This window comes from Thrips palmi, unplaced genomic scaffold (assembly GCF_012932325.1).
Source record: "Thrips palmi isolate BJ-2018 unplaced genomic scaffold, TpBJ-2018v1 HiC_scaffold_8, whole genome shotgun sequence".
Taxonomy (NCBI): domain Eukaryota; kingdom Metazoa; phylum Arthropoda; class Insecta; order Thysanoptera; family Thripidae; genus Thrips; species Thrips palmi.
Genome location: NW_023144635.1, coordinates 3,509,191 through 3,523,044, shown reverse-complemented (window position 1 = coordinate 3,523,044; position 13,854 = coordinate 3,509,191). Strand labels below are relative to the sequence as shown.

The window sequence follows — 13,854 nt, the reverse complement described above, 5'->3', positions numbered from 1 at the left end:
CCCTTCCCCGCCCCGCTCCGCCCGCCTCGGCGTGCTTCCCCCTTGGGAGGGAGGCGGCGGTGCCGGCAAGCGGCAGTGGGGTGGCTGGCGCGGGCGCGCTGGCGGCCGCTTCGGTTCAGATCTGCCGCTCCGCCGCCACCGCCGCAGCAGCAGTACGGAAGCGCGGAAACGCACAGCTAGCTACGCCACTGGCTCCGCTGGCCACGCCGCCGGTCCAGCCCGCCCCGCCGGTGGGGGTGGGGGTGGGGGTGGGCGGCCGGGGCGAAGCAACCCTTGCCGTCGTCCCTCGCGCGCGCAGCGCAGGCGGCGCAGGCAGCCTGGAGTGGATGAGGCGCGATTTATATCTCGTCCCGTATTCATCGCTATGCAGAATAAATACAGACACGCAACCGGGACGCCCCCCCCCCTCAAGTCGATCAGATGAAGCCGTGAGGCTCCCCTCGAGCGGATCACGCTCTGCTTGTCCAACTGGAGAGGAGGCCGGCCGCGCTCCCCTCTGTCCATTGTCCGTTTGTCAAGGCGTCTCCTAGGGGCCGGGCGGGGCGGGGCGGGGCGGGCGGGGCGGGGCGGGGTGGGCGCAACCAGCGTCCTGTAGTAATTTGAGGGGAATGGAGCGGGCCCAGCTTCTGGACTTCCCCTTAGGAAACCCCGGCCGCCCGTCCATAAATCGCTTTACTCGGAGCGGCCCGGCGCGCGCCCCCCGCGGGGACAGGGGCGTTGCAGCCCCGTCTGCCCCGTCGCCGCGGTGCAGTGTACACAGTGTATGTACGCGGAGACGGAGAGCCGGGCCTCCCCCGTGAGTGCATTGCGACGCCGGCGCGGCGCCCGCCCTGGTGGCCGCCCTGGTGGCCCGCCTCGCCCCGCGCGCGTCCTTGTCTCGGCGAGAGTCCCGATGACTCACCGGGCCGGCCAACGACCAGGACCAGGCGCCACGCCCCGCTCCGCCACCGCGGCGCCGCGGGTCCTGAATCTGAGTCACCCGCGCGCCCCTTCCTCCACTCCTCCGCCAATCCATTCCACTTCCGCTGCCCTCTGCGTCTTCTGGCCCCGGACCGCCAGTTCCGGGACGAGGGCTGCCCGTCGCCAGCGTCGTGGAACCTCGGAGCCCCGCGAGACCACCAAGCAACGCAGGAGACGATCGGCGCAATCGGCCGGCCGTACGTCCCAAACGGCGAGCTTCACAGACACCGACCTTAAAATGACTTTTATTCGAAATTTAATGACTTTTCTCATCCTTGTGGCAGGGCCACAGCCCGAGCCACAATCTGCCCGACACCCGGAACGCGACGCGGCGCAACCGCCGAATGCATCGGGCCGCGAGGGCCAGTGCCCGCGGCTCGCGGCGGCGTGGCGTCGCGTGGCGCCGCGGAAGAATGGTTTGCACGCCACGCCACGCCGCGCCAGGGCGCGGCCAGGGTTAAGGTCAAGCCCGGCCGATGAGAACCAGGCCAAGAGCGCGCGTGCACTTTCCTTTAATCAGCAACACAAACAAAACAGACTCACTGCCGCCCTGCCGCGGCCCTGCTGGCTGGGCCGCGGGGACGGGAACAAACTGCAGCGCTCCATTTAACAATGCAAAAGTTTGCCCCCTCTTGGCGCCGCTCTCCGCCACGGCCCAGCCTAGCCCGGCCGGCAGACTCATTCCGAGAGTCGATTTCGTCGCTCTGTCTCTCTCGCACCTACACGGAACGCGCCACGAGGGCGAGAGAGACAGAGCAACGAAAACGACGGACCGCCACCAAGCGGGCCCCGTCCGCGTCCCAAAGCGGCGAAAGTGATCCCCGCGCCCTGCGTCGTACGTGCCGGCCGCCCCGGCCAAGGCCCCGGCCGGGAAAACTTTGCGACACGCGAACACATTATGCACTTTCACGGTCCGTGCGCAGCGCGCGCAGTGGGAGCGAGAAGGAGGTGCCTTCTTCCGATCCAGCCGAGAGGGGGAGGGGGAAGGATGATCCCAACGAGCGTCGGCCGATTCGTGTGTGCGGGTACCAAGGGAAACCGCAAGGCCGGCGTCGTCGTCCGTCTTCTTGCACTCTGAGAGCACGTCGAGATGCAGGCATGCAGGCCCGCCACTTCGACGGCCGGGCATCTTGCAAGTGACAGGAAGCGGGGAGGAAGCCAACGATGACGTCAGCGCGAAGGCCGCCGCCAAACTTGCCAAGGCACCGAAAACGCCGCCGCCGACGCGGAGAGTCGAACCCACCGCCGCCGCTGCCGCTGCCGGCGCGTCACCGCCTTCCCAGAACGCTCAAGGCTCACCTCGCCGGCCGCCGCGGTGCGCGGGAAAACCGCAATCCAAGCGCGGCGAGCGTGGCAGTGGCGGAGCAAGGCGGTGGAAACGGGCCGATTGCCAGACTTACTCACCGCGGCCGGGCCGGGCCGGCAACCCTTCCCTTCCCCCGCCAAATAATTTAATAAGTTTACCTCCGCTTTGAGGGGCAGAGCGGAGCGGGGCGGAGCGGGAAGGAAGGCTCGCTGTATTTGCGTCAAACCAGAGACGTAAAGCAGAGGGGAGGGAGCTACGCGCTGCGCCCTGCGAGTCGTTTCCGTCGCTCGGTCTCTCTCGCACTCGTGGGGCGTCCCGAACAGGTGCGAGAGAGCCAGAGCGGCGAAAACGACTCTCGGAATCGGTCTGCAGGGCGGAGGGTTGAACCCGGACCAACCGAGTTTGGGGCCGGCGTGCCGCGGCGTGCCGCGGCGTGCCCTGAATGAATCAGCGCGACGCCTTCTCGTTCGCGTTCTCGTCCTTCTCGCTCCCCCGCCGCGCCTCGCCGTGAAATCGCGACCCGACGACTACGCCCCTCCGCGACCCCCAACTCGTTCAATCACTGAAAAAAGAAGTTTTTTTTCCGCGGCGGGGGGAAAAAGAAGAAGGAGGAGAAGTAGGAAAGAGTGGGAAATGAAATAAAAAGTATAGCGGCATCTCATCAACAGTTGGAATGGGAGAAGGCACAAGTTTGGCGAGGCCCGCCAAACATTCCGCCCTCCGACCTGCGGTCCCTGCGGTAAACAATTCGCCACCTTCTCTTCCTCTTCTTCTCCTTCTTCTTCTTCCTCGCTGACACTTGCCGCCACTCACGTGTCACGACAAACCCGACAGAAAAACATCGACATCGCGCCGTCGAAACACAGCGCGCTGAGCGAAACCGTTTTGCTACCGCGCTTTCGACTCCCATCCAACACACAGGGGACAAAGAAAAAAGAAAAAAATCAACCCCCTTTTTACCCCGTCAACTTTTCTCTCTCTTTCTTTTTCGCTTTCAAGTTGACAACCGTGCCAATCCAGCCAACGAGAGGGGGGGGGGGGGGGCACGGGGCCGGATGACACGATATTACGGCGGAGGCAGTGAGCGGCCCACTAATTTATGCTACGCGAATAATTGGACGCACAGCGGAATAAGGTCCGCGACAACGAGGAGAAAGGGGGAGGGGGGGGGGGCTAATGGAGACGGAAAACCGGGGGAGGGGAGGGAGGGGCACAACGTCACAACAGGGGCGTATTTACCAGCGACGGGCGCAGGGGACGCTCCATCATACTGTTGACTGACTGATGCTCGCTCTGAGTGCTCCGTGCGCCGACCAGACCCCCCTTCCCCTCACCGTTTATACACACGCGCTTTGTCGATTTTCAGATGGATTGCGTGTGGCCGCGCCACGAACCACCGCCACACTGTGTTCCTGAAAAATCAGCGACACCTGCGGGAGAGAGAGAGAGGGGGGGGGGGGCATGACCGCGAGGCAAGACAGGAACAAGAAGCGCGATTCAGCGCGGAGGTTCTTCTCGGTCCCCGTCTCCCCAAAGGGGCGTAAGGCACAAGCGGCAATGGAGCACTAACCTCAACCCGCTCGTCGAGACAGACACACTGCCGCACAGCACACGGTTTGCTCAGCGAGTCGTCCCACGCGGCGCCGGCATGAGGAAATTACTAAACCACACAGACACATCGACACACACACACATCAACCACACGTGTGGTGCCTGGAGAAAAAGGAGTCAAGGCGCAAGGGAGAAGGGCGTGCGGGGGGAGGGGGGGGGGGGATTCGCTAATAACACATCATGCCCCCCTCCTCCTCCCCACACATACACAAACATACACAAGGCCCACCGCACCTGTTTACAGTGTACGCGCGAAAGCCCCATGGAAGGCCCGGGCTTTCTCAAACACCATCAAACCAACCGGTGTACACGTGTACACACACACACAGTGTTGGTCCAATTAAGCACGCGGTGTTCCGTTCGGTGCATCTGTGTTTGTGTGTAAGCGTGTGAGTGTGTGTCTGTGTGAGTGACTGAGAGTGTGTTGGTGTGGAAAACGACGCGCCCTGCTCCGGGGGCATTCGAGGAAAGTCGGTCCGCGCGCTGCGCCGTCCATAACAAGACGGCCTGGCCTGCGACGCCGAGGCGACGCCCGCACCGACACCGCGACAAGACGCGACCAGACGCGGCGCGCGGCGCGCAGCACACGTGCGGGGCGGCTCGTTTTACGTAAGGAGAAGAACGCCCTGGCCGGCAAGCCGAGCGCTGTCTCTCTCGCACCCGCATGCAGAGCCCCACGGGTGCGACAGAGACAGAGGCAGACAGGCCGCCGTCAGCCGTCTCGGCGGATCCGCTTCTTCTTGCCGTCGACAAGCGCGGGCAGTGGGAGCGCGCGCACAGACGGACACACAACACACCTGCAAGCTGCAAGGAAGGCGGGGGCCCTCGCTGCATTATGACACAACAGAAGGAGCAAATCGTGCGCCCCGCCCCGCCCCACCCCGCCCAGGAAGGAAAGAAAGGTGTCCGGCGGCTACCGGCCGGACGGGCAGGATAAAGACAATCACATCAAAGCCCGCGCACGACCGCCCCGCCCGCCCCCCCCCGCCCCGCCCCGCCGCGCCCCCGCCCCGCCACGCCGGCGACGCTAGACGGTGGCCGTTTCCAAGTGAAAGGCCCATTGCCTCCGTGATATGACTCGATTGGCAGGCGGCGGGACCCAAGGCAGGACCTCACGGTGCGGCCGGACTCTCTAAGCGGTTAGTTACGCCCTCGGAGCGGCGCGCACGGCGCACGCGGCGCGACCACCACGATGCGGGCGACGCAAAGAGCACCGAGTCCCAGGCCGTCCGGGCGAGCCGTCCGGGCCGACGGGCACAGGCAGGTGTCACACTCGGTCACGCGGCGAGGGGATGGGACAGAGTGCCAAGACGTTACCGGTGCGTTACCCAACCCAACGCGCTCCCCGGGCACGCCACGCAGGCCGGCAGGACGTCGGCAGTCGGCCCCACAGCGCGGCGTCGGAAGTGCCCATTTTCGGGGCGCTATAGTCCCTCGTAAACTTCCGAATCACGTGCGTTAGGGTAACCCGCTCGGTAAGCCGGGCTAACCGAATTCGAAAGTGAAATTTCACTGTACGACTGCCGGCGCCTTTTGCTGCCGCCTGACAGGCGTTTTCGTTCCACCGTTCCACACGCCCGGCGCGAGGCGCGGTGCGAGGCCCACACCGGCAGGCTGCTCTCCGTCTCTCTCGCACTCTCACGAGCTTCCCCGTCGCGTGTGGGAGCGAGAGAGACGGAGCGCGGTGCACGTCGACGGCTAGATCACGCGGCCTGATCCGTCACGACAGTCGCCATTTTCACCGCGGCTAATAAAATTAGGTTAATCTGGCATCACTCCAGTCGGATAAATCAGATGGCCGCCTTGCCGTCTCGCTCACACGCTCGCGGGGCGCCACACGAGTGCGAGAGAGACGGCGGGCAGGGCAGGGCAGGCCGGGGCCGTCAAGGCCTCGTCATTATCGGCAGCCCATCAGCTGGCAGCACGCAGTCCCGAATACCGTCCGGCCAAGCCCGGCCAAACCCAGATTCCCGTTCGGGACGCTCCGGCGCTTTCGTCGTGCCGTCTCTCTCGCACTCACGGGGACTTCCGCGGGGGAGCGAGAGAGGCAGAGCCTCATCATTATTCGCACGACGCGGCCAACTCGGCGCCATTCGCAACGATCTGACAACGCTCGGCCGGCCGGGTACCGCGGGTACGCCGGACGTGTTCGCGGCCAGCAGACCGGCTCGCTCTGTCTCTCTCGCACTCGCGGGGCGTTCCGTACGAGTGCGAGAGAGACAGAGCGACCGGGCAGTCTCCAGCCGCGCGTCCAGCGGCCAGCCGCCATTATTCGCAGCGCCACTGATCACAGCAATTAGGCCGTCCGTCGTTCCAGCGGCAGGCGGCGGCAGGCCCTCGCTCCGTCTCTCTCGCCCTCGTGGGTCGGCCTGCAAAGGTGCGAGAGAGACAGAGCGCCACAGCGACGAGGCAAAGTGTTCGCCGAGTGCAGATCAACGCGACTTGATGGCCGGAGCGAGCAGGGAGTGCCGCGGGCCGGGAAGAGTGGCACCTCTATTCGCAGAGTGGCACCTCTATTCGCCGAGTGGCACAAGCAGAGATCTCTCAGCGGCCACCACGCCGACCTGCAGAACTACGGCCTGCCCGCTTCCTGCTCAATGAAGAGCCGAAAGCACGCGCACACTTACACTCTCACACACACACGCACACACACGACGCCGACCTTTCCCGAGGAACGGAAAGCATGTATGATGACGCGGCGAGCAGCGTCTTCCTGGAATCACTCCTGCCCGCGGTCCTGGCGGTCCTGCGGGCTGACTCGCAGGGCGTCGGAAGCCGGGCGCGCTCGGTCCGTCGGCCCAGCGCCAAACTCAAACGCAAACCGGTCCCCGCCGGTCCCACAGGTGAATCCGCAGGGCAGCGCGCAGCACACAGTGGCGCGAGACCCTCGGCTTGCTCGGTTGGCCGGCCGGGGCAGGCAGCGCTCGCCAGTGGAGTGGAACGGGAGCCCCGGGGAGGCGGGCCGTCCCGCACGCACTCCTGGCCGGCGGGGCTGCCTACCTGCCGGGCGGACGGAGGGGACGGGGGACGGACAAACAAATGGCTGGCACTGCCCACAGTGCTTTCTTTTCCACCGTCCGGAAATCACATCGAAAAAGTTTGGTCGAGGCACGCGAGCGGCAGCGGGGCGGGGCGGGGCGGGGCGGGCAGCGAAAAAACCTAAAAGTATATTGGCGGCGGTAACGGTGAACGACGCCACTTGGAGGGGCGCTTACTTTGAATTTTAAATGGGCGTCATCATTTCGGGCCGCGACGCGACGCGCGCCTCGCTCGACGCGCACCTCGAGGAGGGCCGGCCGACGGCGTCGCTTGCGCCGCTCCGGGACTTTGGCAAGTTTGCGACTCAAAGGGTGGCGGAATCCCGGCCGCCCTCTGCGCGCCCCCGCGCCACATCAACAAGTCCCCGACCGACAACAGACGCCGCCCAGGCAGTCAACGGATTGCAGCGCGCCCTCGTCGTCGTCGTCGGCGACCCCCGCGCGAGATTAAAAAGTCAGAGCCTCCACTCCACCCCTGTTTTCTGTCTTCCAGTTTTTCTGCCGAGCGCGCCACCGCCGCGCCTGCCGGGGACGCACGCTGGAAGGCGACTAAGCTGCCCCTGGCCGCCCCTGGCCGCCCCTGGCCGCCCCCTCCCCCGACAACGTCGTCGTCGCGCCGCGGTTCCTACAAGTCGGAATAAACAGGGGGCTTTAGGACTTCCCCGCCGAGGCCGCGGGGGTGGCGTCGGGGCGGGGCTCGGTGCGCGGCACCCGCGGCACGCGCGCCGGGGGCAGCCGCAGCCATGGCGCAGCAGGCCAGGAGGCTCCCGAGTTGGAACGAGTTGGGTGAGTCGGGGCGGGGGAGGGGGGGGGGGCGCCTCAACGTCGTGTTCAATGATTGTCCTGGCAGCGGGCAGCGCCAAGCAGCGCCAAGCAGCGGCACCGCGACGCGCACGCCGCACGGCCCGGGCCAGGTGAGGTTAACGGAGATTGAATGCCTCGCCACACACACGCACGTAAACACACACACGCACGCATTCTCTCGGCCCCAATGCCCCGATGCACGCACGCCACACGTCCACGTCACGCCCCGCGCGATACATCGTGCTTGGCACGACACTGTGTGCGTGTGTGTGTGTGTGAGCGCGCGCGTTCCGGGAAATTACCCCTCCATCTCTCTCGCTCCAACGCGTCAGGGCGGCAGGGCTTTAGCCTCTCCTAAAGGCTCGCGCGGCCTATCCGCGCCGTCTAAAAAGAGTACAGGAGGGGAGTCTGGCGTCGCGACGTCGCCGAGGTACGTCCGTACACGGAGCCAGCAACGGGACCCGCGACGCACACACACAGGCACGCATTACGCACACGCATGCACACCTTGTCGGCGGTACATAATGATTCGAAATGCATCCCGGCCGTGCGGGCAGGGCAGTGCAGTGCCGTGGCGGCTGCGGGACCATTGTGTCCGCCTCGGCCGAGGCCTCGGCATCCTGGGCGAAAGGCCTCGACGACAACGACGGCATCGCTGTGGTCGGCGAGCGCTGCCAGCGCGGACACGCAGACCGCAGGCATGCCGGCCCACAAAATAACACAAACCAGATCCGGAAAAGCTGCGCGTGACGCGAGCGACATCGTGGAGGCCGAGGCCGCGGTCGCCGGGCTGGGGATCGCTCCTCACTCGCCCCACCGCGGTCACACGCCCCACACGCCCAGCCCCAGGTGTAGGGGCGCAGCCAGCCAGCAAGAAGCGGGCGCCCCCCGCGCCCCCCGCGCCCCACAGCCACAAAAACCAGTGCGGCGCCGCCATTAGAGCAGTAACGAAGTGGAAGCCCTGCCTGACTTCAAAGGGGCGAGCAAGCCCTGCCTGGTCCCGCCCCTGGTGCCGCCCCTGGTGCAGGGGCGGAAGTGCAGGGCAAAGGTAAACAACGGGGCGGCGGACGGTCGGACGGACAGACGGACTTGGACGTGAGTGACATATGCTGATGCGAGGAGCAAGGGCCTACGGCCTACGGCCTACGGTCTACGGCCAAAGGGCCCCCAGCGGACCCTCGTCAACAGACTGTCGCGGCGTCGTCGCCGCTCACCATATTATTACCGACAGGCCGGCAAGGCAGCAAGGCGGCAAGGCGGTGTATCCGGCGCGGCCCGTGCCCGCCGCGACTCGCGCCGCGACTGTGTAAGTACACGCCCTAGGTGCGGGTAGTCACGGATACTGCGGGCCAAAAAACGCGCGGCAAGAGCGCGGCCGGACCGGAAGTCTCGGGGCCGGCCCTTCGCGGAGCAGCCAGCCAGGCAGCCAGCCAGCCTCCCAGACCCAGACGTGTGCAGCACACCAGCAGTTATACGAGGCCTGGGCGCGGACTGGCCGTAAACGAGCCCCAAGCAGCGCATAGCAGCGCATAGCGGCCTCGTGAGAGCCGACGGCGGGCCTCGGTTCGCCTTCGACCGCCGGCCGCCTCGGCCACGCAGGACGCGTTGTTGTGGGCGCTCCGTGTGGACTCACATGTGGGCACACACGCACAAACACACACACACAAACACTCACACAGACGCAAGTCTATTTGTACCGGCCATTACCCATACACGGCGCGCACTCTCTCCTTCCCCGGCGCCCCGGTCGCCTCGTCTTCCCCGCGGCAGGCTCCGGGCCGACCGGGCCGCGGGGGCGTAAACACGGACACACACACACACGCCAATCGTCGACCCCGGCTAAGCCCGAGCCAATCAGTGCCGTCTTCATCGTCGCCACTCCAATTCATTAGACACGACACGACTCCACCCGGCCGTCAGGGCAGGCAGGGCAAGCAGGCAGGCAGGCCCAGCGCCGCAGCTGCCGTGCCGTGTTGGGGGAGCGCAGAGCGGCAGAGCGCAGTGCGGGAGCAGACGCTGCCGGAACCGCCACCGAACGCCACCGAACGCCACCGCTACGCCCCAGACTGCCACCACTGCCGTCGCACACACACGAGCATCCTTCCCCCTATGCTGATGAGTTCATCAGCAACGAGGCACTGTCAAAAACAGACGGGGGGTTCGGACCCCAGGATAGCGACACCGGTCGCGCGGCCATCAGGCGTGTTTGGTGGTCGAGATACCATTATCTGGTCCTCCCCTCTGACGCGGCCGCCGCGCGCCTTTATTGCGCTCGCCATCATCATCACCGCCATCATGGCCTCGACGAGCGCGCTTAGCGACGACCCCCGCGCAGCGTGACCTCCGCGCGCGTCCGGCGATTGATTGTCCTCGACGCCGAGCTCGAGGTCCCCGCCGGCCCCGCCACGCCCCGCCACGCCCCTCGTTAGGACCACGTTATCACGCGGCGGCCGTGACGCCGCGACGCTCGGCGGCGACCTGCCGGCGGGGGTGCAGTGCAGCCGAGCGACTCAGTCGTTTCGTCGCCGTGCCGCCTCTCTCGCACGACCACGGGACGCGACATGAGTGCGACAGAGACAGCGGAATCGGTCTGTAGCCAAGCCAGCACCGCCAGCACGCCCTCTAATCTCACCCTCCTCCACACAATCTGCTGGGGGGCTGCTGCTGCGCCGGGCCCATGGCCCAGGCCAGGCCCAGGCCACGGCGGCACTGCAGACGACTTCCTGTGAAGGACAGACTACACCACCGGAACCCGACGCCCGCGACACACATGGGGTCAAAGGGAAACAAGACGAACGGACAGACGGCAGACAGACGGACAGACAGGCGGACTGCCTCGCAGGATGCACCCTCCCCTAATGCACACACACACACACACACACACACACACACACACACACTCACACACTCGCGGCGAGGAAGTCGCCCGCGTTTCAACAGCACATTCGCACTCGCGTTGTGCAAGCACTGCACCCACCCTCCCTCAGTGCCGCGACTGCCGCGTGCTGTCTGCACCTCCGCGATAGCCGACACCGCGGTCGCCAGACGTCCCGCACCCCGAGCACACCGAGCTTCGGGCCAAGCTTCGGGCCAAGCTTCGGGCCAAGCTTCGGGCCAAGCTTCGGGCCAAGCTTCGGGCCAAGCGAGCCGAGTGCATAAAAACGGGCGGCGCGACATGTTGCGAAGCGTGTTCCGCGACTCCCCAAATCGGCCACCCTGGAAAGCACTCCCCCTCCTCCTTTCCCCGACAGGTCCAGTCCGGCAGCTTGCAGCCTGCTCTGGCCGGCGTGCCCGCACTGCTGTGCCCCGCAACAATGAAACAAGACCACGACGGCGTGCCCTGGCCGTGCCCGAGCAGCCCAGCCAACCGGTGCGCTGGAATGCGCGTGCGATTCCGCCTGTTGCGGGCGGTGCCAGGCCGTGCGGCCGGGGCTGAAGCCGGGCTGGAGTCCGGGCCGAGCCGACCACGCTGCGGCCGATATCGTCCACCGACCGAGGACCAAGGGCCCACCAAGGGCCCCACAACACCCCGGGGCAGCTCTTTTGTTACGCCCAAGTGGCTTGGGTGGCGCGCCGAGCCTGTGTAGCCTGACCCCCCCCCCCCCCTCGCCTGCAACGTGGCCGACTGGCCGAGCCTCGGGCCGACCCCCCGCACAACACACACACACCTTGGACGCCCGCGGGGAGGAGCAGGCCAGGAGATTTGCCCCATTCTCGGAAGATGAGTGTGACCGCCGTAAAGGCGACGGGATGAAAGTCCAGCAGTCCAGCGGCGCAGCCCGATCGAATAAAAAGGCAGAATGGCGGCAAGTCCTCTTTGCCGTGTGGCCGTGTCCGCGCCGCGGGGGAGGGGGAGGGGGAGGGGCACGGCCGTCGTGCCGGCCGCGTCGTGCAGTCCGAGACACCTCTAGAAATTAACATCGGCGGGTCGCGGACACCATTAACGGGGTTCATTGTTTCCCAACCACGTCCGTCGAGAGTCTAGAGCGGCCTGGCGTAGAGAAGCAGAGCGCGCGCGTCCGGCGCGGCCACGCCAAGGTCGCCGTCGCCGCCGACGTCGAGGTCGGCCTCTCCGGTCCTCCGCGCTGCTGCCGGAACTGCAGTGCAATGATGATGCCACTGCGGTGCTGGTTGTCATGGCGACGACGACCTCCCGCCGTCGCATGCGGCGGCAGTTGCTCATTGACCTGACGGCCAAAGGCGGCCAAAAGGCCCAGCCAATCAGCACACCCCCGCCAGGCCGCCGACGCGCACCCCCACGTCGACACGGCCCGGTGACGCCGACGCCGCGGTGACGTCACACCGTCACGCCAGGTGAGCGGGCGGGCGGTTTGGCCGCGTGCACCCCCGCGTGCCGGCCAAAGCACCCCTTTGGTGAGTAAGGCAGTGACTAACGCCGTGGCCTTTGACTTCGTCATGTCCGCTGCGCTGACTGTCCCAGCAGTGCAGCCCTAGTGCAGCCGCGTCGCCGTGGCGGGGTCAGCGAGGGTCGCCGTCAATCGTGGCATTTGCACGGCCCGGCTACCGGCAGGCAGGCCACTGGCAGGCAGGCCGGCCGGGCAGCGAGTGCGCCGGGAAAGAGGTCAAGCGCGCCCAGAGCGTGCGCGTGCGCGGCCACGGCGTGGCTACGCGGCTACGCCGCTGGCGCGGTCGGTCGGTCCACAGTACAGAGTGTACCGGGCAGGCCCCTATCTGCTGTCAGCATAACGGCACCGGCCAGGCCGACGGCGGACCGCGCGGGGAGGCACTGCCGCGAGACCGCCACCCGCAGATGGCACGGCCGCTCCACTCCGCCATCTGCAGCGCCGCGCAGCGCCATTGGCGCAACAACTCATCTATATAAACCACGGTCCGAGATTGCGCGCTGGCCGTCCGCGGGTGGCGTCATCGTCAGCCAGGATCCAGGCCGAAGTGCCGCGGAGCGCGCATCACGGCGGCGCTTCTTTTGTTTCTTCGCTCTTCGCTCACGGCCAAGGACACGCGAGTGCCTCGCGCTGCTCGCGCCTTGCGTTCAAGTCGCTGCGTCGTCGCGATGCCTCGTGACGTACTGCGTACTGTACCTGCGGCAGTCCCAGGGTGGTGGCGCGCCGGCGGACGACGTCCTCGCTCCTGGCGGGCCTCCGCAGCCCCGTGGCCGTCGCGAAGGTGCCGCGGATGAAGTTGCCGGCGGCCACTTCGGCCGCGATGCGGTAGAAGTCGGCCTCGCCGTCCAAACTGTTGGCGCGCGAGCGACGCCCGGGGGGCACCGCCATGCCGCACAGGGTGGCCATGTCACATGACGTCACTATCCACGAGATGACGTCACGGGTACGGGCCGCACTCACTCACTGGCACTGACACTGAGTCACACACATGCACCGCTCCACCGTTCACGGCACCGATCGCGGAGCACACCGACGGGGGCTCGACGCGTCCTGAGCCTGCCAGCTGCGCGCACACACTGAGGCGGGCGCTAGGCGGGCAGGCAAGCAGGCAGGCAGGCCTCCCGCCAGGCCGACGGCGCAGCGGTAGGGGCAACGCTAGCTGCAGGCGGCCAGGCACGCTGGCAGGCAGGCATGCCGGGTGCCCAGGTAGAGGTGCTACCTTGAGCGGGCAGGCGGCCGGCCAGACGGCCGGGCAGACTGGTGCCTGGCTGCCTCGGCTGTCCCGCTCAAAAGGACTGCTCAGCCCCCCTCCCCTCCCTCGGCAGTGCGTCCCGCTGGAACCCTGCCACTGACCTGTTTGAATGTGTATTCACGCACACTCACACACACGTGGGCCATGTGCTCCAGGCCGCTCCAGGCCGCTCCAGGCAAACCATCCCGCATTCCTGCCCTTCTTCCTGGCGTGGTCAGACGCCTTCGCGGCGCGCGCCTGCCTCGCCGGCCCGTCATAGCGCCTGTCATGGCCGACGTGTCCTTCGCATGAATGGTCCAGTCATCCAGCCAGTCAGCCAGCCAGCCCGGGCCCCACGGGCCCGCGGTTTTGCCGCGGTTTCGGACACTTCGGACCGGATTCCTGCGGAGTCCCAGGCGATCGGCTCCGATCACACGGTGGCCCGGTCGATGCAGGTCATGACAGTCTCGAAGCACGGCGTCGAGGCACGGGCATGGGGGCAGCACGGGCAGCACGACGTGGCCCGGGGCGACACCGCGG

General features: G+C 66.7%; 1 protein-coding gene across 1 annotated transcript in view; it reads right to left on the bottom strand.

Annotated features, from left to right (window-relative positions):
• LOC117653412 (amyloid beta A4 precursor protein-binding family B member 1-interacting protein-like) overlaps positions 1-13,145 on the bottom strand; it is a 50,156-nt gene extending 37,011 nt beyond the window's left edge. Inside the window, 1 exon segment of the mRNA XM_034399068.1 lies at positions 12,780-13,145. Coding sequence (XP_034254959.1) covers positions 12,780-12,989 — 210 coding nt within the window. The 5' untranslated portion in view covers positions 12,990-13,145.
• Positions 13,146-13,854: the final 709 nt, after the last annotated feature.